This window comes from Taudactylus pleione, unplaced genomic scaffold (genome assembly GCF_031769625.1).
Source record: "Taudactylus pleione unplaced genomic scaffold, aTauple2 ptg000444l, whole genome shotgun sequence".
Taxonomy (NCBI): domain Eukaryota; kingdom Metazoa; phylum Chordata; class Amphibia; order Anura; family Myobatrachidae; genus Taudactylus; species Taudactylus pleione.
The window spans coordinates 426,875-449,203 of record NW_028284846.1 but is presented as its reverse complement, the minus strand read 5'-3'; the positions used below and the strand labels follow the sequence as shown (position 1 = coordinate 449,203).

The 22,329-nt window shown below is 43.3% G+C and overlaps 1 protein-coding gene across 2 annotated transcripts; it reads right to left on the bottom strand.

The window, feature by feature from the left end:
- Positions 1-599: 599 nt before the first annotated feature.
- On the bottom strand, positions 600-19,447 carry DDX59 (DEAD-box helicase 59). Of its 2 annotated transcripts, XM_088447893.1 has the most exons (7): positions 17,816-19,447; positions 15,811-15,978; positions 14,366-14,455; positions 13,823-14,074; positions 10,185-10,337; positions 4,426-4,554; positions 600-1,062 (listed from the first exon to the last, which is right to left on the bottom strand). In XM_088447893.1, exons 1-7 carry the CDS (start codon positions 19,247-19,249, stop codon positions 802-804), a joined length of 2,487 nt encoding a protein of 828 aa, XP_088304019.1. In that variant the 5' UTR covers positions 19,250-19,447; the 3' UTR covers positions 600-801. The 2 variants fall into 2 exon arrangements, with proteins under 2 accessions (XP_088304019.1, XP_088304020.1); XM_088447894.1 differs by lacking the exon at positions 10,185-10,337.
- Between the last annotated feature and the right edge of the window lie 2,882 nt (positions 19,448-22,329).

The following is a 22,329-nucleotide window of genomic DNA, read 5'->3' as shown; positions in this document are numbered from 1 at the left end:
AGATCAGAGTTGTGCACTTTAAATAGAGGTTGCTGGGAAATTTAACTGGTGAAAGGCATTGTGCAAGTGGAACTAGGAGGAGATACATTATAGGGCAGGGCATAACTACAGATTTTGGCCACCTCTATTCACTAAAGTTCTTGGACAGAAATAATAAAAGGCTGCTGTACAGGTTACACAAAAGCCTCTACACACAGCAGTGAACACTTAAGGTGCATACACATGGGACGATTCGCTCCCCGAACGAAATCATCCCGTGGGTCCCTGGCAGGGGTGTGCTCAGTGATGTTAACTATACTGAGCACAAACACTGAACGAAATGAAGAATGATTTTGTTTAGTGCCGGGCTCCCTCCCACATCCCCGAACATGTTCAACCTGACAATTTCGTCAGGTTGGACAGGAGGTGCGTGCGATGAACGGCAACTACCAACGGGAACGCGCATTGGTAGTTTTCGTTCATTGTTTTGAGTCAGAAACTGGTTGACTTTTTGAACGATTGAACGATAACGATTTTGTTAACGACCAATCGTTTAAAAAAATCATCCCGTGTGTACGCACCTTAAATCTGCAAATTCCTTAACACAAGATATAAACAAGATTAATTATTGCACTTTAATCAGTTTGAATGAAGTACCTCTCAACAATGTGTGTAACATTTCCCTTGGCAACAAATCTCCAAAGGCACGCTTTATGAGCAAGAAATATTGGTCAATAAGTCAAAGATTTTTCCAGAAATAAAATAACCAAGGGAATGGAAAAATGTCAAAATATCAAATGTGCTGATAGGCAAGCACAATGGTCACTTGTGGGACCTCCGCTTGTCGTGTTTTCGGATCAGTGCAAGGATCTGTTCTCCTGTCACCAACTTGTCTTTGCCCCGATGCTTTCTTTGTTCTACCCTCTTTTGCTCAAAGAGGTAAGGGGAGTTCAGGAGCTGCGGGGGCAGCAGGGAGCCAGTGGGTTGCACTCTTTTCACCAGGTCCCAAAAAAGGTTTTTGTTATTTTTGTTAATGAAGGTAATAGCAGTTCCTCGATGACCTAGTCTTCCCGCTCGTCCCACCTTATTTAGAAAAAAAAACAAAAACAAGAATAATGAGAAATAGTATTTGAATTTGAATACATTTTCACAAAAATCATAACTGGAAGCTTTCCATGTTACTAATCTATTTCTGTCACAGAATGCGGGACATAGAAGGAGATTGCTATTGATCCAAACCTGGTCAGCAGTCAACATTTTCAGAGAGTAGGAGAACCAGTAACGGCTAATAGCAACCAACCATAATCATCTTCCAGCAGCTTCGAAGCCTAATGTTTTATGTCAGTTTCTTACATACATACCCTTCTAAGCACAAAATAATATTATGTTCTCTACAGATGTTTTCTTTCCATAAAAGGACAATAACGTTTTTTGTTTCCAAAAAAAATGTACATCTTTAGTTATGAAATGAGGAGCATTCATACACAGACGAGACTGCACTAATTCCATTGTGCGTCGTATACAGACTCAGTCTCACACAGATATACAAGTGTTGCATATCAATTTAGTCAGTGCTGTCTCCTCAAGTGTTTTGTGACATCCGCTTGCGAGTAATGCGTATTCCGAACAAAAAAAGACGCTTGGCACAAACAGTCACAAGGGACCTGACGTCTCACTCGCACCACAGTGAATTGAGGCTAGGGGGTCTGTTTACTAAAGTGCAGATTTTTAGAAATTGAGATGTTGCCCATAGCAACCAGATTCTACTTACCATTTATCTAGCACTTTCTAGAAGATAATACATATAATCTGTTTGGTTGCTATGGGCTGTTTGGTTGCTATCTCCACTTATATAAAGCCACACTTTAGTAAATATACCTCTAGGTGTATGAACAGTGATCGCAAATACGCACTGTAGCGTGTATTTTGCCCGGTTTTAAGGACTGGGGACTCACTTTTAAAAAAGAGCCGGGTCCCCGGGGATGCGCTGTGCCGCTAGCTATCCCTGTCAGGCTGTCAGGGATTGGCCGCAGCACAGCGCGCCGCCCTGCAAGCTTAGCTAAAAGCAATGCTATCAATCAAATAGGTGCCGGTCGTGATCCAATTGGAGCTCGCGGACCGGCAGCCAATCAGCAGCGGCTGCCGGTCAGCGAGCAAAGAATGGCTCACACGCGGCCCCAGGTTTGTATGACAGCGGGGCTGCACTGAGTGCAGTCGGCTGGTGCGGCTGCCTGCTGATGCGGGCGGCCAGGCAGCCGGTGAGGTCTGCTCAGGGCCAGCAACAAAAGTCTTGGGGCCCAACACAACAATGTCTTTGACGGGCCCTAAACCTTGGGGCCCGGGACCCTGGGTCTGCTAGAGGGACAAAGTTAGGTAATAGGCTGCTGGGGATGGGAGGATGCAGAATGTATAAAATGGGGTATTAATGCGTGGCATAATGTGTAAAGGCCGGGCATGTTTTGTCACTCAGCACGATCACTGTTTGAAGATATATGTAGTATAGCTGCCCCACAATGGTAAGTAGCGTCACCATACTGTGAAGTGTTGGAAACAGGGAGCCTGATTCAGAGCCGGACGCTATTTGCGGACGGTCGTTCCAAAAAAGGGGCCAGCTATTTAAATTGAGCGCTCGCTCTTTGCGGTTTGTTGACGCCTCTACGTCTGAGCGAGCGAGCGAGCAAACGAAAAATACGCTTGCTATTTTGTAATGACGCCCCTTTGCCGTTCGCATCACACGTCATCTCCGGTATTAATTAGATTAATCGGGTACATCGAAAGGCATCAGAACTGCTCGCAGTGGTTGTGGTAGGATTTTCCTACCGCAATCACTGCGACCAGTTCAGGCTAAAAGACAACCAAGTGACGTGGTCGATGACGCTCCTTTACTAATTATGCACTCCCATTAAATGCCCTTTAGTCCGTTTGGCACGCCTGCGTTCGGATCTCCACTCCCCCGTTTTCAAGCACCTTCCCCTGTTACCACCCACAAACGGTACATTCTGTCAATCAAATTAGCAGCCCCTCGCTGTTTTGCGAGCGCACGATTTCCGACCGCAATGACTGGTTTGCGCATGCGCATTACGACCCATATGCATGCGCAGTTGTGCGAACATCGCTGAGAGCGAACGAGCGGCCGCTTACGAGCAGCTCTGAATCAGGCCCAGAGTTCAAACGGGGTATAAGTGGGTGCCCGACGGATGGGGCATTTACTTTCCGAAGTTGTGCAGGCATTCAACATTCCTCAATCTACAGTGTCATGTGTGTACCTGGAATACCTCATGGAATGTATTACCACTCACTGTGGACAGCACAGTGGTCGACCACAGGTGCTTAATGATCGTGGCCAGCAGCATCTGGCCAGAACTGTTTGTGGTAACAGACAAGCAGCACATCCACATTCAATGCAGGAGGTACCAGACACATATCTAGCAGGTCAGTGCATCGTTCTTTAGCTTCTGTGGGATATGGTAGCAGAAGATCCACCAGAGCACCTGTTAACACTACGACACTGGACACAACGCCTAACCAGGGCTCGTGACTTCACTAATTGGACATTGGTGGTCTGGCAACATGTGGCATGATCCAATGAGTCACTGTTCCAGCTGCTTGGGGCTGATGGTTGGGTTCGGGTGTGGCGAGACCCCATGAGACCATGGACCCCAGTTGTCAACAAGGCACCATGCAGCCTGGTGGTAGTTCCATAAGGGTGTCAGGTGTGTTTACATGGCATAGGTTGGGTCTACTTGTTCGTCTGAACACGTCATTGACTAGTAGCCGCTACACTGCATGATGACCATTTGCAGCCCATCATGGACTTCATGCACCATGTCATTGGTCCGAAGTTATTATTACCAGTTATTTATGTAGAGCACACATATTCCGCAGCTCTAAAAGTTGTTCAGAATCGGTTAAATTCTGGAGAGTTCCAATGAATAATGTAGCCAACACGTTCGCCCAACTTGGGAATGTAGTTTCAAACCCCAGATGTCGGAATGCCGGCATCCCAACGCTAAGTAGTGGTGTTATGGGGAGGATTAGGCACCCAAGATACTGCACCTACAAATATCAGAATGCTCCATGGGCAACATCTCTCCAGAGGTCTTCTGACCACTTGTGGAATCGATGCCACATCGAATTGCTGACTTCGCCGGACTAGATGGGGTCCTACGCATCTGTCCCATTAGTTTTTTTTTGTTTTTTTTTTGGGGGGGGGGGTATATAAAATAATGAAATTAATTAGCAAATTAACAATTTTCAATTCTGAGAAACTAATGAGAGGATATAATGCAAGCAAGTCTAATCAATCACCTTTGAAACTAGTCTTCTGATCTGTAATTCTGTACAATTGTTACTGTGCAATATCAGATACTCTTTCTATACAAAAAAAAAAACAGCAAATAAAATTAAGGCCTGATAAAAAAAAGAAAAACAATCTCATCTACTCACCTGATGAACATATTCATCCATACTTGACGGCATGTCAAAATTCACCACCAACTTCACATTCACCAAATCCAAACCTCTTCCTAGGACACCGGTGCTGACAACAACATCATACTCTCCCTGTAGCAATCCCTGTATAATAGGGGAATAGACATTTCTGTCCAGTCAGCCTTCAATACTAATCAAATCTGGAAGGATTATTAAAATACATCATTTGACTAAATAACCTCAATTACAAATATTAATACTTTGGTTGGTCTCTCCTCTGGGATCCTCAATAAATTACTTTATTTAGCAGGTTTCCAACCCTTACATAGGATTCTATCCAGCATTTGGCTCTTTTTATACCAGGAGAGATTTAACTCCGCGGCTGTAATTTAAGACTTTAGAATCGCTGTGTTCGATCTTCCCTGTTACAGAAGAAGAGGAACAGCGCTGAAGGTGATGAGAACCTTCTAAATACAGTAAACTGTGGGTATCCCAGGGGAGGGAGCACCCCACAAAGTTCTATAATCTTTTACCGTTCTGCATCAAGCAAATGCTTAGCCACTTCATGATTGGTGGAAGATTGCATCATAGTGACTGTGAAGCTGGCCATAAACTACACCAGGGATGTACAACATGCGACCCTCCAGCTGTAGTGAATCTCCAAATCCCAGAACGCCCTCTCACAGTTTTAGCATGTGCAAATAACAACTATGGCAGAGCATGATTGGCTGTTTAGTTCTAGAGCAGCTGGAGGGCCTAATGTTGAATACCTACCCCTGGGACTACATGATAGTGTATCTTACACATAGGAATGGAGAAGTGACGGCCCAATAATCGGAGCTCCTCCAAACACTGCAGTATGTATGGATGGTATCTCCATTCAAAGCATGAAGATTGCTGAATGACGTTCCAGTGGATCAGACAGGTTTCATAACAAAATAAAAAGAAGTTTTCAGGGTGAAAACAAACATCTTTCAGGTTCATACAGAACTACATTTTTACAATTAATTCAGCCCAAGACAAAGACTTGAAAAGGTCATTGAGTGCACACGTTTGTATATATACACAGTACTGTGCAAAAGTTTTAGGCAGGTGTGCTTTCAAAACAGCACCAATTTTTCTAGGTACACTTGCACGCAGTTTTTGAAGGAACCCGGCAGGGAGGTTGATCCAATCATCTTAGAAAACTAACTACAGATATTTGTGGATGTAGGCTTGCTTAAATCCTGTCTCCTTATGTAATCCCATACAGACTCAATGATGTTGGGATTAGAGCTCTGTGGGGGCCTTCTTTACGCTGAAAATAGTTCTTACTTATGACATTGGCTGTATGTTTGGGGTCATTGTCCAGCTGCAGAATAAATTTGGAGCCAATCAGATGCCTCCTTGATGTTATTGCATGATGGATAAAGTACCTGCCTGTATTTCTCAGCATTGAGGACAGCTTTATCTTGACCAAATCCCCAACTCCATTTGCTGAAATGCAGCCCCAAACTTGCAAGGAACCTCCACCATGCTTCACTGTTGCCTGCAGACACTCATTATTGTACCGCTCTCCAGCCCTTCGGCGAACAAACTGCCTTCTGTTACAGCCAAATATTTAAAATTTTGACTTATAGGTCCAATGTACTTCGTGCCATTTTTCTGCACCCCAGTTCCTATGTTTTCATGCATAGTTGAGTCGCTTGGCCTTGTTTCCACGTCGATGGTATGGCATTTTGGCCTCAATTCTTCCATGAAGACCACTTCTGGCCAGACTTCTCCAAACAGTAGATGGGTGTACCTGGATCCCACTTGTTTCTGCCAGTTCTGAACTGATGGCACTGATGGACATCTTCTGATTTCGAAGGGAAGTAGCACGGTGCGTCTTTCATCTCATGCAAGTTTCCTTGGCCGACCACTGCGTCTACGGTTGCTCAACGTTGCCCGTTTCCTTGTGCTTCTTTCAAACAGCTTGAGCAGCACATCTTGAAACCCCAGTCTGCTTTGAAATCTTTGCCCGGGGGAGACCTTGCTGATGCAGTATAACTACCTTGTGTCTTCTTGTTATGCTCAGTCTTGCCATGGTATATGACCTGTGACATGAAACGGTCTTCCACAACCTCACCTTTGTAGCAGAGTTTGGCTGTTCCTCACCCAGTTTTAATCCTCCTACACAGCTGTTTCTGTTTCAGTTAACGACTGTGTTTCAACCTACATATGAAAATGATGATTATCACCTGTTTGGTATGATTGGTTAATTATACACCTAACTATAATTCTATAAAATCCCTGACTTTGTGCAAGTGTACCTAGAAGAATTGATGCTGTTTTGAAGGTAAAGGGTGATCACACAAAATATTGAATTGATTTAGATTTTTCTTCTGTTCATTCACTTTACATTTTGTTAATCAATAAAAATAAACTAATTACTACTTCTATTTTATTTTAAAGCATTCTTACTTTTCAGATTTTTATTTATTTATTTTTTGATGTGTTGGAAGCAGATAAAAAAGGGGCAAGCTTAAGGACTTCAGGGTCACAGCATCTCCAAAACGGCGGGACTTATCGGGTGTTTCCGGTATGCAGTGGCTAGTGCCTACCAAAAGTGGTCCAAGGAAGGAAAACACACTAGTGAACCGGCAACAGCCTCATAGGCACTCAAGACTCATTGTTGCACATGGGAAGCAAAGGCTAGCCAGTCTGGTCCTCTGCCATAGAAAAACTACTGTAGCACAAATGGTTATGGCTCCAAACAGTGAAAACAAATTAATAGTTGAGCCACAGAAGACTGAGTGTAGCGATGCGGTCAGATAAGAATACCTGAGGTGTTTCGCTTTTCCCTTCCCACATCTTTAGCAAAAGGTAAAGGAAACCCCGCAATAATCTACATGGAACTGGTAATTAATTACCAATTTGTATTACCATTAATTGGTAATTACTTATCTATCATAGCTGCACAAAGACTCCAATACCACAAAAGGGCCTATGCCCATCTGGACAATGTTCCGCTACTAAAAAGTTTATTTGGAAAACAGTATAAATTTTCATTACACAGATTGTCTGCCTATTGCAAGTTGTCTTTTACATATCCAGGGTTTACCCCATGGATTTTCAATTATAATATACCTATACAATATTAGGCAGGTGGTTTTAATGTTATGGCTGATCTGTATTTATTGGTTGCCAGACAATGCTTGTGACCTGAAGCAGTCAAATTACCTCACCGTAGCGTTGCAATGTGCCTAAATCTGTACTGCATTGTGTTCTGCAGAACACAGATTAAATCCTAATCACACAGTTAAACCCTGTGTGTGGGGGTCTATTTGTTTTTAATCATAATGACTAACTTGCTTTTGAAGATCATTTTGATTCTAGGCAAACCTATGTATAGAAGAATGTATTGTGACAACATTACGACAATACAGACAATTTCAAAACATAGATCTTTGTATCATTCATATAACTTCATTATAATGACATATTGACTTTGGCTTATGATATGTTAAAGAACATCAAAACAGTTATCATAATAGGTTTCTTATAATACTGGCCTCTCTCGTCTGGATAGCATCACTTCAGTTCTATTACTGCCTTAAGGTGCCCTCACACTATCGTGACCATCGGGCTTGCGACGAGACCCTTGTGGTAGGGTCTAGTTGCCACAAGCACCAAAGTGCTTTTGGCTCTAACAGAGCCGAAAGCACTCCCACTGACATCACTTGATGTCAGTGGGGCCGGCCCCAGACGGTAGGCGTTCCCATGGGAACGCCTCCGTCTGGGCAGCAATGCCCCCGGCCAGCCCCCCTTTGGTACGAGACCCGGAGCGACAGATTACCCGTCGCTATCCAGGTCTCGCGCATGCGCACGGCGGAGCCGGCTCCGTCGTGCGCATGCACACTGGGCCACCATCGACCCGCTTGCGAGCGCATAGCGCTCGCGAGCGGGTCTGAATCAGGCCCAGAGTTGGATGGAAATCAGCACATGTGCTCTTGCATTGCTTGCAATATATGTAGATATTCCCGTGTGCAAAGTTGTATATATTTTGCAGTGTTCAGCCCATTATCCATGGACTTCGTTTGCCACTAGTAGTTAGTGTGCATTTGCAGTATCCTATAAAAGGTGCAATAGACACTCCTGAAAATATAGGTCCAACTCCGCATAGCCCACAGATGCGTTGATATGTCCACAATGAACTTTGCCTACGTGAGAGCACCCTGTTACAGCCCAGTTACGCACCTTTAGTCACTATTGGAGATGTGATCGTCATGCACACAACTCTGCATCAACTGGGGCTGCATACAAATGTAAAAAATGTAGAACACCACACAAATTCTATTCGACAACCACCCTATAAACATACAATCATTATTTATTATCCAGGACTGTATATATGGGTGGTGTGCTACCAACTACCGTTATACATAGATACAACAAGGAAAAAGAAAAAGAGGTAGTATATCGGTGCACAAGTCGATTGGTTACAAATTACTTAAAACATAACTTTTATTAGATATGTATTATAATATATATCACCACTCTAGGGAAATAAAGCGGCGAAGTATTAAAATATATAGAGAAAGAAGAAATTAGAATAAAACTGAGGGTCTTCTCTTTAATGGGTTTATTAATCAATATCTTCTAGTGAGAAGATCAACTATCTCATCTGTGATCGGATATAGTTTAAATTATACGTCTGTTATTGATCCAGATCTTGGATCTCCTATGTGAATTCCCACAGTATACAATTTGTATAATCTATAAAATTTGTAGATTATACTCCAAATGTTGCAGATTCAGCTGCTTCTATAATATCGGCACCTTCATATCAATTAACATTTACAAATTATATTCAATAGAATTTGAATATAATTTGTAAATGTTAATTGATATGAAGGTGCCGATATTATAGAAGCAGCTGAATCTGCAACATTTGGAGTATAATCTACACATTTTATAGATTATACAAATTGTATACTGTGGGAATTCACATAGGAGATCCAAGATATGGATCAATAACAGACGTATAATTTAAACTATATCCGATCACAGATGAGATAGTTGATCTTCTCACTAGAAGATATTGATTAATAAACCCATTAAAGAGAAGACCCTCAGTTTAATTTTAATTTCTTCTTTCTCTATATATTTTAATACTTCGCCGCTTTATTTCCCTAGAGTGGTGATATATATTATAATACATATCTAATAAAAGTTATGTTTTAAGTAATTTGTAACCAATCGACTTGTTCACCGATATACTACCTCTTTTTCTTTTTCCTTGTTGTATAGCTGCATACAAATTCTCAGCGGCGGATGTAGGCAGAATCCCGACCGTCACAATGCAGATGGTTACAATACCGACAGCGGCAACCCGACGGGCACAATCCCGGCGGTATTAGGGCTAGACATTAGGGGGGAAGGCTAGTGTTAGGCTGTGGGAGGGGAGATTTAGGATGCGGGAGGCGATAGTTAAGGTCCGGAATAAAATACTTATCAGTCAGGATTTTGACTGCCGCTGTCAGGTATCTGAATTTCGAGATTCTGAACGTTGGGATTCTGTACCCAACCTATCACCCGTACTTGTGTACACTCAGTTATGGAGTATGTGCACAATACACTCCACAAATAGGCATAGGTCAAACTCTGCATCAGGCCCTTTAGTCTTAATTTTTTTTCTTTTTTGTAACCAGCATATCCCTCTGCTCTGCTTTTCAATGCGACCATTGTAAAAAAAAAAAAAAAAAAAAAAAAAAAAAAGTTTGTGAACACTATATCATCATAGATGTCCTTACCTTCAGTATCTTAGTTCTTTCAAATTGGGGTTTCTCAGAATGGATCGCAACACATTCCAATTCGGTAATCTTATGTACAGCTTCACTGAGCAGATCTGCTCCGAGACGGCAATCAACAAATACCAGAACAGGGGGCTGGAAAAGCTTTGAGTCCTAGTGAGATAGATGCCATCTGTGAGGATTGGAGGCTTGATGTGGTAACGATATAGGGTTTGGGGATCCACATTCAATGCTCACTGTCTATATCAGGGATGAGGAACCTCAGGCCCTGGGGCCGTATAAGGCCCGTGGAATCATTTGGTCTTCCCCTCTGAGCTTTTTTCTGCTAGCCTCATCTGGCTAGCAGGGTGCCTAAAATGGCAACCTGTAGCCACAATTTTTGCAGCAGTGCCACCTGGAGCGTCCTTAGGATGCTTCAGACAGTCACATCACTGCCCTTACATCTCCGCGGAGCAGCCTCAGGATGCTCCGAGCATTGCTGTAATCACCAGCGATTGTGGGCCCCGTCCCCGTGTGACGTCACATGGAGGGAGTGTGACCTGCACAGAGCCCGCCAATAACGTTATATATATCAAAATGGCCCTCGGCAGAAAATAAGGTTCCCCACCCCTGCTCTATATAATGCAATTATGAAACTCTAGCCAAAGATTTAAAGAGAACTTGTCACATTCCTGCTTATTAGTGGCTTACATAGTGCTTAGTACCCTACAGCATACAGACAATTGGGTATGATGCTATTCTGTATGTAAATGCAGGGACACAGTTGGTCTTATCTTGAGTTAATATAGAGCAAATTGGCACCCTGGCAAAACGATGTTACAGTGCAATGGGGCAAATTTAAAATTAGGTGAATTTAGGGTTGGGAAGGAGAAGACACTAACTCAGGGCCTGATTCAGAGATGTACAAAATGCCCATATGTACGCAGCGGAGAGATTATTGGTAATCTGCGGGTGCATATAGGTACATTAATGTTTCCGCTTGCGGAGACTGATTTAAAGTCACAGAGCATTTTAGGGAGGTAACGGGGAGTAGCGGCATAAAATACTGGCGTCTCCTGGACGTTTTCAGGGGTCGAGTCACAGTCTGCGCCTGTGTTCCTGTACACAATAAAAAATGGCTCCAGCGTTTCATGACAGATGGACATTCTGCGTGATCATAGGGTTACTCAGGTCGGTTTATTAATTAAGGATCTGCGACCGATGCTGCATCTTTGTACGCAGCCGCTTGGATTTGCGATGCCACCTGTGGGGGTCTCAATACAAATGTCGGTGTCTGACATTAGAATATATTTCCACGGCAGCAGTGTACAAATTCGAAACTACAGCACCATTAGCGTACAACTCTGAATCACACCCTCAATTGTAAACGTTACTGTCAAAACAAAGCTGTCAGATATTTGGGCACTAATTGCTGGACATGAGAGAGAAATAAATAAGAGCAATTACATCCCTTACACTGCAACATGGTTTGTCCAGAAGCAAATTTGCTCCTTTTTTTTGCTTTGCTCCCAAATCTGCTTATACCACTGTCAGCATCATCCTCAATCCCTGCTACTGTCTAATTGGGCACAACGTAACAAATAATAGCAGAAATGTCAGAAGTTTTCTTAAATATAAAATATATTGCCATTTTGTGTCAGGCAATCAACAATGTTACCTTTGTTTAAAACATACTATAGAAATGGTAACACTATGTAACATAGATGTAAATGAATAACAAGCACATATTCCATGACAGAACTAGTCATAGTTATTATAGCTAAGACACTACAGTAATGTTCAATAATTACTCCTCTGTAATAAGCAGAGCTGAGAATACTGGATCACACAGGGTCCAGGATGCCGCTGACCATTTCCACAGAGAGAACAAATGTTTAAACTGACATCAATTAAATGTTGTCACTCAGGATCAAATGTGGATATGGACAATTTTGGAACTTTATATATATATATATATATATATAGTGCCATTTAATGTCAATTTGACTAAGAAAGAAAGTTTTCCTGCATTAATTTGACCTAAAATGTGGTCTGATATCATACATATAGAGATTTTAAATTATCATTTTACCACAATCAAAAAGGTTATGCTATAAATATTATGATGAGAAGCAGTGACTGTTGAGGGTCCCTTAATACAAGAAAAATAAATTAATTAAAAAAACAAACCCACATTCTATTATTTACTACATAGGTATTTGGGCAGGAATCATACACTAAAGATCCTCCCAAAAAGAGTTGCAAAATATGGTTTGTGTTTGGGGAGGTTGGGCTAACAAATCTTGTTAATATTCACAATCATTGGCCGCGATTCAATTCAGCGCGGTGCTGAATAGCCCTCAGTGGGAGCTCCCGATGCTATTCAATTCAGCGCGCGGTTTGGTCCGAGTAAGGATTTCTTCTTCTCAGGAGGGTGTGAGGAGAAATCAGTCAAAAGTGCCGACCGTGCAGCTGTTTCTGTTAGCAGCGCTAACAGCCACGCGGCTGGCGCTTTAGCCAGAGAATGCCAGTTCTTGTGACTAAACACTCAGGTTAAGTCGCAAGAACCGGCATTGTCCGACAACAGCGCGCTGAATTGAATAGCTTTGGGAACTCCCTCTCAGGGCTATTCAGCATCGCGTTTAATTATGTCGCGGCCTTTGAGGGAAAAAAATATATTTATTTCTCTTAAATCAATCTCTGCTGATTTTCACAAATAACAGGAATATACAAAACAAAAAAAAAACCCAAATAGAAATTAAGGATCAATGTCTAATTGCTCAATTCTATAATCAAGCTTTCCATCTGTGTGTGTGTGTATATTATATACACACACCCCAGTCTGGATGAGACCGTGGATTATTTACCTGATATTTTTACTTAGTATGTGTTTCTAAGAGAATTTCTTTGTACAGATCATACATGCGAATAGGTTGTCCATTTATTGTCAATCTGTGCTATTAATGTCATTTGGCACCTACATATTTTTTTATGCCGTATAATAAATAGTTTTTTTTACATATTTATATTGTTGTTTGTCTCTTGGGTCTGGGATAAACATTTTGGTGCTATCCTTTATAACAGTTTCAAATTTGCACTTAGGGTGTTGGAGGACCCCTAGGAGAGCTGCCTGCTACTATTCAGCTACAGAAAGGTAGACGCCCTAATATATTCTCTCTTAATAAAACACCTAAAATGCAAGCCAACACAGCACCAAGCATAGATTGAAGACCGTATGTAGGAAATATATGGTTGAAGCCAAAGGTTCCCAAACTCAGTCCTCAAGGCACCCCAACAGTTCAGGTTTTAGAAATAGGCATGCTTGTCCACAGGTGACTTAATTAGTACCTCAGTCAATTTGATTTATCCACCTGTGCTCAACCATGGTTATCTCTAAACTCTAAAACCAGACTGTTGGGGTGCCTTGAGGGCCATGTTTGGGAACCTCTGGCTTAAGCTATTGCTGCAAAAGTATATGTCAATTACTAAGTCTAAAATGTCCACAAACTTTTGTCCAACTAGTATAGTGATTGTTTTATACATATCTGTTCAATGAAAATATACATAAATGTGTTTTCCATATTATAATTAGGATACTTAATTTTACATGTAAACTACAATTATTTTTATGCAAACACTTAGCACCAATAAATGCTTACGTTTAGTATTTCAAATAGCTTCTTTTTCTTGGAAGGCTCTTCCACCCATAGTACAATCTGACGGACATTAGCACACGGCTGGTTCTTCTCACCCACAGTGATACGTACAGGATGCTCCAAGAGCTGCTGGGCAAAACTTTCAATGCTGGCAGGAATAGTGGCTGAAACCAGGATTGTCTGTCGCTCTTGTGGGGTGTGTTCAAAAACATCAAGGACTTGCTGCTGGAACCCCATCTTGAGCATGGTGTCTGCCTGAGAAATAGAAAATACACACATTTTGATAAACAGATCATCATTCAAAAAGGAATGAAAAATTATGTATATTTGTGCTTTGAGGCAATAGCATTTGCCAAGTTTTGTATGTGTATTATAATACAACAACCATTAATGGTACAGGCTATGCTTTTACATTAATTTACTGTTCCTGACAACATGTTGGAGTTGCTGAATGCAACATTATGCAATATTACAAACAATATACTGCAGGAAAACTAGCATAGCGTTAGTAAAAAAAAAAAAAATCTACACACAAATTACACTTACCTCATCAACTATTAGGATTTTCAGTTCACCAAGGTTGACAGAATTCTGTTTAATTATTTCCAAGAGTCGTCCAGGGGTTGCGATAATAATCTGATAGCATTGCAAGGGGAAAAAAAACGCAGTATGTTTACAGATATACCTCAAACACACACTAATCCTATATTTCACCTTTTACATTTATCTACAAAAATGTAAATGAAATTCTAGAAATATAGGTTAATAAGCTTTCTCTAAAAGGCCCCCATACACGGTAAGATTTTACACACGATATGCACGTTTCGATCGATCACAACGACCGATCGTGCATATCGTGTGTGTTTTGGCATGCTGTACGACGGCGATGCGGGTCCCCGCCATCATACATCGGCATCGTAGATCTTATGGAAATACCATAAGATCTGCAATCCGTCATGCTGTTAAACAGGTAAACGAAGCATCTTGTAAGATCCATCGTTTACCATCCACAGCAGCATGCGATGCATCGGGCTGAATTTGAAAATGTACTGAGGTGTCGTAAGTTTTCAAATCGCCCCATGTATGGCCGACACAACTTCTATACAAGCATTATTAGCCCTGATTACCCTAATGTGCCTTTTTTGTCTGTGTTTTATACTCTCTCCCCAAAGTCCTCTTTTCAGTCTTATTGGTTCTGTAATTGTGTTACAATGCAACACCTTAGAGCAGGGGTCTTCAAACTTGGCCCTCCAGATGCTGTGGAACTACACATCCCTGCATGCACTGCACATAGTTTTAGCATGCTGTTATATCAAAAAGTTGGCAGTGCATGCTGGGATGTGTAGTTCCACAGCAGCTGGAGGGCCAAGTTTGAAGACCCCTGCCTTAGAGCATGGCCAAGCAGAAGGGGACATAATCTAGTGTCATTGGATGTGGGACCAGGACATAGGAACTAAAGAATAACCCTGAACAGACAAATGGGAGGTCACTACCCATTTGATCAAAGCGGTACTAGCACTTGAATACCTATATATAAGCCATACATAAACAAACGTATTTTGTGAGGTTTGGGTGCCTTTTAAGAGATGCATAGTATCCAGGTGATGTAAATTCACATCTTCTCTGCTATAGATTGGCCTTGATTTTCATTTATATGTCACAGGATGAATGTTCATACCGATTCATGGTGTGAGACTGTATTGTAACAGTAAAATATTACAGTATATTAAAAACATAAAAATATTTTTTATTGTAATTCTATTTCTCTCAACAAAATTACAGGGAACAGTTAAAATGAAAAGAAACTAATAGACAGACAGCTGCACTTTCCTCCTTCCCTCTACTTTGATTTAAAACAAATTAGTAGAATATATCCTAAAAAAAACAGTTGAAAAATGACATCAATGAGAAGATGGGAAACTAGTTTGATTAAAACAAGTGCACATTCTGTAAGCACCAAGTGACATAACTGAGGACACCTGTTAAATCACCTGCACATTTTGCTTCAATCTGTGTAGCTGGGGTGGTAGTGGCATTCCCCCGACAAGCAAGGCTGTCTTCATTTGGGGTATCTTGAACATCAACTCTTGTGCCTGTCTCTCGATCTGCACAGCAAGCTCTCTCGTGGGTGTGAGAATTAGTGCTGCCGGGGAATCCTTCTAAAAAGGGAAAGGTAAATTCATGGTAACTATCACTGGTGTCATTCCGCCTGTATTGCACTATATAACGATTTACAGGAACAAATAATGTTGTTATACAGATACAGAACATTTCTACTACTGCATATAAATTATATTTTAGTGTAAAGGATGTTTGTTCCAATTATAACCATGTCCAACTGGAAACATACATTGGCAAACACGAGCCTAATTACATAGGCAGTGATCTTTTCAGATGGGACATTCTTTTCACTATACATGAGTGGAAGTTTTCTGAAAACTGGTGCTCAATTATGATAAAAAAAATTATGACATAAAGCAACCAAGTCAATTAATTTTATTTCTTAACTAGTACTGATTAGTTTACTGTACACCAGCTTTAATTAATGGCCCTCATGACCTAGGAGAAAAAAAAAAAATCACTTATTTTGAAAGCAATATGAAATTATAGACCTCTCCTTGTCTAGTAAAAGAAAGGTTACTCCCATATCTAGAGAAACTTTGGCCCTGATTCAGAGCAGGACGCTCTGACAGAGCGCTCGCTCTGAATCAGGGCCGTCCTTCTTAATTTTTAGAGCGGCCTCCTGGCCGCTAGTATAGCTGTGGGTGACCACCGACAGCTATAGCGAGCGGCCAGGAAGATAGTCGCGATGGTCAAGACCATCGCAACCATCGGGCTTGCGACAAGACCCTTGTGGTAGGGTCTCGCTGCCGCAAGCCCTGGAGTGCTTTCGGCTCTATCAGAGCCGAGAGCACTCCCACTGACATCACTTGTGATGTCAGTGGGGCCGGCCCCAGACGGTAGGCGTTCCCATGGGAACGCCTCAGTCTGGGCAGCCACGCCCCTGGCACGCCCACCAAAGGGGGCATGCTGTTACTCACCATCAACAGCACGCCCCCTTTGGTACGAGATCCGGAGCGACTGCTTGACCGTCGCTATCCGGGTTTTGCGCATGCGCACTGGGCCAACATCGACCCGCTTGCGAGCGCTCGTGAGCAGGTCTGATTCAGGCCTTTTGTTCAAACTTTATTTCATTGGAAAGAGCTGCAGTTTTTAATAATTTGAGTAGAAATGTTTTAATAATACATCACTACTCCTTGTGAATATCAATGACAGATTCCACTTGTTGTAAGAGGGAGGAATACTTGGTGGTAGTAGCCAGCCTCCATATCTTTTACTGAAATTACTAAAATGTAAGTAAAAATATAATCTAATATGGGAGAAAAATGGTGCGCACACACAGGATGATCATCAGCGATAACGATATCTCTGAACGATTTCCCTTTAAAATCCCGGTGTGCTGGATGAACGGTATAGTTCATCCACACACCAAAAAACCACCAATGACCCACGGTCAACGATCGCGGACTCCTATGGAGAGATAATATCGTCCAGGTTGGCCTCGTTATCGTCCATGCGGGAACGCGCCTCACTGGGTGTGGGTAAAGGCCCCCATACATCACAGATTGATTGCAGCAATCGTGCAATTTGCAATCGATTGTGTATAAAAATCTTTCCCTTTTTCAATCAATTGTGGCATCTCTACAATCAGCAATCGATTGAAAAAGGGAAAGATTTTTTATACACAATCGATTGCAAATTGCACGATTGCTGCAATCAATCTCTGATGTATGGGGGCCTTAAGTTGGTTGGTACTTTAAAATTAACGATATGAACGATACCGTTCATTTTTAACGTACCATGTGTATGTACCATTATTCTTGAAGATGACCTTACGGAACACGGGTATACAGAAGACATCACCACAATCATATAATATAAATAGTAAAAGAAAAAAAAAAAACATTGGCATGTGAGCTCATTCACGTAGCATACCTGTTCCATACACCTGATAACAGCTGGGAGAAGGAAAGCAGCCGTTTTCCCTGAGCCTGTGTCTGCACTTGCCAGTATATCCCTTTTCATCAGTCCTACAGGGATCATCTGCATTTGGATAGGAGTTGGAACTTCGTATCCAGCCCTTTTCAAGTTTGCACTGAGAGCTGGGGGAAAGCAACAATGTTCAAACTCTATGATTGGTCTGCACACCTCAATCCCTTGCACAGACAATCCAAGCTGATGTCTTAGATGGTCAATCTGATCCTGCGCAAGCTGGGTAATAAAGTCATGTTCTGTGTAGATGTATGGTGCATCATGGAAGTGAGGCAGAGCAGACGGAGACTCTGCATTCGGGTATTGATATGGAGTTGGTGTCAGTGTTCTAGTAGCTGGATTAGACAATGGTGATTGTTCTGCAGCAGCATTTTCTGCAGTTATTATAGCAGCTAAAGATGAGGACTCTGCAGTTATAGAAGAGCTTTGGGGGGTTGTTATTCCTGTACACTGCAATATGTCCCTGGCTTTACACTCCAAACTGCACACATCGTGCTCTGTCTGGTCACATATATACTCGCCATATCTACCACACACAACACAGACAGGTTCCCCCAGGAGCGGCCAACGTTGAACTTTGCTGAAAGATTTGATGGGTTCATCTTCCAAGTCAGAAGGAAGGGCAGAGGCAGATGGGTTCACGGATTTGGAAGATGAAGATATTGGGAGAGGTATGGGGTGGGGGATAGGTGATGAAAGATAGTCAGGAGAGGATGCTGAAGAGGAGAGTTGGACTGAAGGACTCAAATCAGTCAAGAGAGGAGCAGATGCTGAAATATGTGATGTATTAGAAGAACTAGATCTTAGTAGACCAGGACAACCAGAGACATATGTTAGCACTGGTGCAGGTGATGGGAGGTCTGGTGACACAGGGACATCAATGGGTACTGTACAGAGAGCAGGACAGGGGGCAGATGCTGAAATATGCGATGTACTGGAGGTAGCGGTACAAGCAGACACAGATGAAGGAGATTGGGGTTCCGGTGGTGACGTAGGGACATCACAGAGGATGGGTACTGTACAGAGGGCAGGAGAGGGGGCTAATACTGGAATATGTCCTGTACTGGAGAATGATGCTGACAGACTGGTACAACCAGAGACAGATGTTAGCACTGGTGCAGGAGATGAGGGGACTGGAACTGGGACATCACAGGGGGTGGTCACTGTAAGAGTGGCAGGAGGGGAGGCAGGGGCAGCAGGGCTTACAGACAGATGGGGAGTGTGAGCGGGCGGCCACCCACTGGCGGCAGCAGCAAGGTGAGAGGGGTCAGGTAACGGAGACCGGGTTGTGAATATAGCACTCTCTTCGGATGCTCTTTTCTTCCCCCTGGGCCTTTCGTTCTCCTGTCGCCTCTTAACTGCTCTGGGTACAAACATCCTCACACCGAGCCAGTCGGTAACGCACTGCCACTGTACCCGGGGGAACGCCACATCTCTCTGTCTGTCTGTCAGTCAGTCAGTCGCCTGATCCCTTCATTTCCCGGTCACTTCCAATCCAGGTACAAACAGTAAATACTGAAGGGGATCTATAGTCTATACACTGCCTTCCCTGTATGGAACCGCACTTCCGCCCTCACTCACACGTCACATCCTGCACATTCACTGAAGGGGAGCTATACACAACCATTCAGACCTTTACTACGTCAGGCACTGGGCGGAGCTGAGGGCGGGGCCAAAGGCAGCGGCTGGAGTGAGTGGTAACTTAAAAAGGACAGACCACGTGAGTCCCTCCCTCTCGGGTGGTTACTCCTCTCCGTCATAGCTGGGATGGAAGCGGTGCCCGGCTAGGTCTGCCTGGCAAGGGGGTGGAGGGGTACTAGGTCTGGCTGGCCAGAAAGGTAGGGGAGGGGTTTGCTGGAGCCAAGTGTGCCCATTAACACTGTATATCTAGAACACCCGGTGCAGACACACTGTATAACTTGGACACTGCTGGGGGCAGTCACACTGTTATATAGAACACCAGTTGCTCCAGTAAGGGAGGAAGCGGGTATCAAGTGTGCACAGTAAGGGAGGTGGGTATGCCAAGTATGCTTGGTAAGGGAGGAGGGGGTATGCCAGATTTGCCCAGGGACGGATTGGGCCAAGTGTGCCCAGGAAGGCGGATCTTTGCTGGTGCTAAGTGTTCCCAGTAAGGGAGGACTGAGTGTGTCAATTGTGCCCAGGAGGGAAGGGGGCGGGTGCTGGTGCTAAGTGTGTCCATTAAAAGAGGGTGTGCCCAGTAAGAGGGGGATGCAAAGAGTGCCCATTAAGAGGGGTGCCAAGTGAGCACATTAATAGGGGGGAGGGGGTGCTGTGTGCCCAGTAAGGAGTGGGGTTTGCTGGTGCTTTGTGCCCAGTAAGGGGGGTGTTTGCTTTTACTGTGTGATCAATGGAGAGGGGTTTTTCTGGTGCTGTGTGCCCAGTAAGGGGGGGAAGTGTGTCCATTAAGAAAGGGGTTCCAAGTGTGCAGATTAATAGGGGGAATGGTGCCGGGAAAAGGGTGGGATTTGCTGGTGCTCTGTGCCCAGTAAGGGGTGGGTTTGCTAGTGCTCTGTGCCCAGTAAGGGGTGCAGTGCGCTGGTGCTGTGTGCCCGGTGGGGGGGGGGGGGGGGGTTTGCTGGTGTGTTGTGCCCAGTAAGGGGGGTATTGCTGGTGCTAAGTGTACCCAGTAATGGGTGAGGTTTGCCTGTACTTTGTGCCCAGCAAGGGGCGGGGGGGTTGCTGGTGCTAAGTTTGCCCAGTAATGAGGAACGGTGTGCCAAGTGTGCAGAGTAAGGCAGTTTGCCCAGGAAGGTGGATCTATGCTGGTGCCAAGTGTGCCAAGTAAGGGAGGAGGGAGTGTGCCAATTGTGCCCACAAATATGGTGCGCTAAGTGCTGGGGTTGCTGGTGCCAAGTGTGGCCATTAAGGGGGGTGTTTGCCCAGAAAGAGGTGGGATGCAAAGTGTTCCCATTCAGAGAGGGCTTCAAAGTGTGCACATTAATCAAAGGGGTTGCTGGTGCTGTGTGCCCTGTAAGCGTGGGAGGGGTGCTGGTGTTGTGTGCCCAGTAAGGGGTGGGGTTTGCTGGTGTATGTGTTCAAAGGACTCTACATGCGGTACTAGTTGCAGGGTGCCGTTGTAGACACCCTACTAGCCAGAAGCAAGGTCGCGCACACACCTAGTTACAGCCCTTCCGGTATGTATGAAAGCAGATAACAGAGAAAATAATCTCTACATTATCTGCAAACATCTAACGATTTTGCAGTTGCTTGTATGGCGACAGAAAATCATTCAGAATTTATATTAAAAGTTAAGCGCACTTTAGTGGCTTAATATTTTTTCACATTTCAACAGGATTACCTGCCAGTTTGTGTGCTAGCCTGCAGCAGTCTAGAGGCTTCTATGGGGGTCTCAGGCTGTGCAAGAGATTTTGCGGCGTTTGTGAGATCTTGCGCATGTCAAGTGGGACTGGCCAGAAGGTACGACAGCGCAGCAGCACAAAGCAAATGCGCTCTGGATCTTGCACGGATCGCCAGAGGGAGGAGTTTTTTCTCCTCCACTCCGATGTCAAGTTGTTAATACATCTCAGCGTTATTGCTACCAATTTTGCCTCGACAAGCGGTGAACTAGGAAGAGCTATATCTTCAGTTTATGTGCTGCTATAGTACATCTCCCCCAATGTTTGCTCTTGAGAGGTTAAACCAGATAAAAAAAATGGTTTCCAAAAATATTCAAGTGTCAAAATGTTCCCTCTGCAAAATTCATAGCCAAAGTTATGATGGAATGTAACCATTGCAAATGGTTTAATTGGAGGAAGCAGTCAGCTTGTCCACGCTAAAATGTCGACAGTTATGATGTCAACATGGTTATAATGTCAATGTTAGGATTAGACTTACCAGAAAAAAACATTGTTTACACTATAACCATGCTGACATGTTTACCTGGTCATTGTCATCCTCACCTACTGAACCCTTTGACTGGACTGTGCTGTGCTACAGAGAAATTATGAAATCATTACAACAAAGAAGAGCGCTTTCTGCCTTACAGATACAGGAGTTGCTCTGGGAATCGACGACAATATATCCTGTACTCTTACATGTGGGACAAAGTAAAATACCTTAATAAATTCAGAATACATAAAATTCTTCATTTATTAATTTTCTTGTAAATATTATATTAGAATGTTGGTTGTAATGATGTTTTGAACATCTAAAATATGCTTCAATGTTTTAGGGCTTATGCTGAGGACACTCTAGACAATATGTATCTGGATAGGGCCGACATATTGTCATCGGCCAATGATTACGCACTATGGACGACCAGCTCCCTCTTTTCGTTCATCAGGGTTGTTCCATCGGTCTGCATGTGGGGCCGATGGAATGACCTAGCTGCTGACGCCAGACAGCTGGGTCGTTAATGTCGGACCCCTGTTGAAGCTGAATAATTGGCTGAGACAAGTTCAGTTTAAAATTTAATCGCGACGACGCCATTTTGCGAC

Excerpts from the sequence above, each read along its gene's own strand:
- DDX59 (XM_088447893.1), bottom strand. The coding sequence starts at position 19,249 with ATGTTTGTACCCAGAGCAGTTAAGAGGCGACAGGAGAACGAAAGGCCC. Across the intron at positions 14,456-15,810 it reads GATTGAAGCAAAATGTGCAG|ATTATTATCGCAACCCCTGG; the intron begins GTGATTTAACAG and ends CAATGCTATCAG. Across the intron at positions 14,075-14,365 it reads AAATCCTAATAGTTGATGAG|GCAGACACCATGCTCAAGAT; the intron begins GTAAGTGTAATT and ends TCTATTTCTCAG.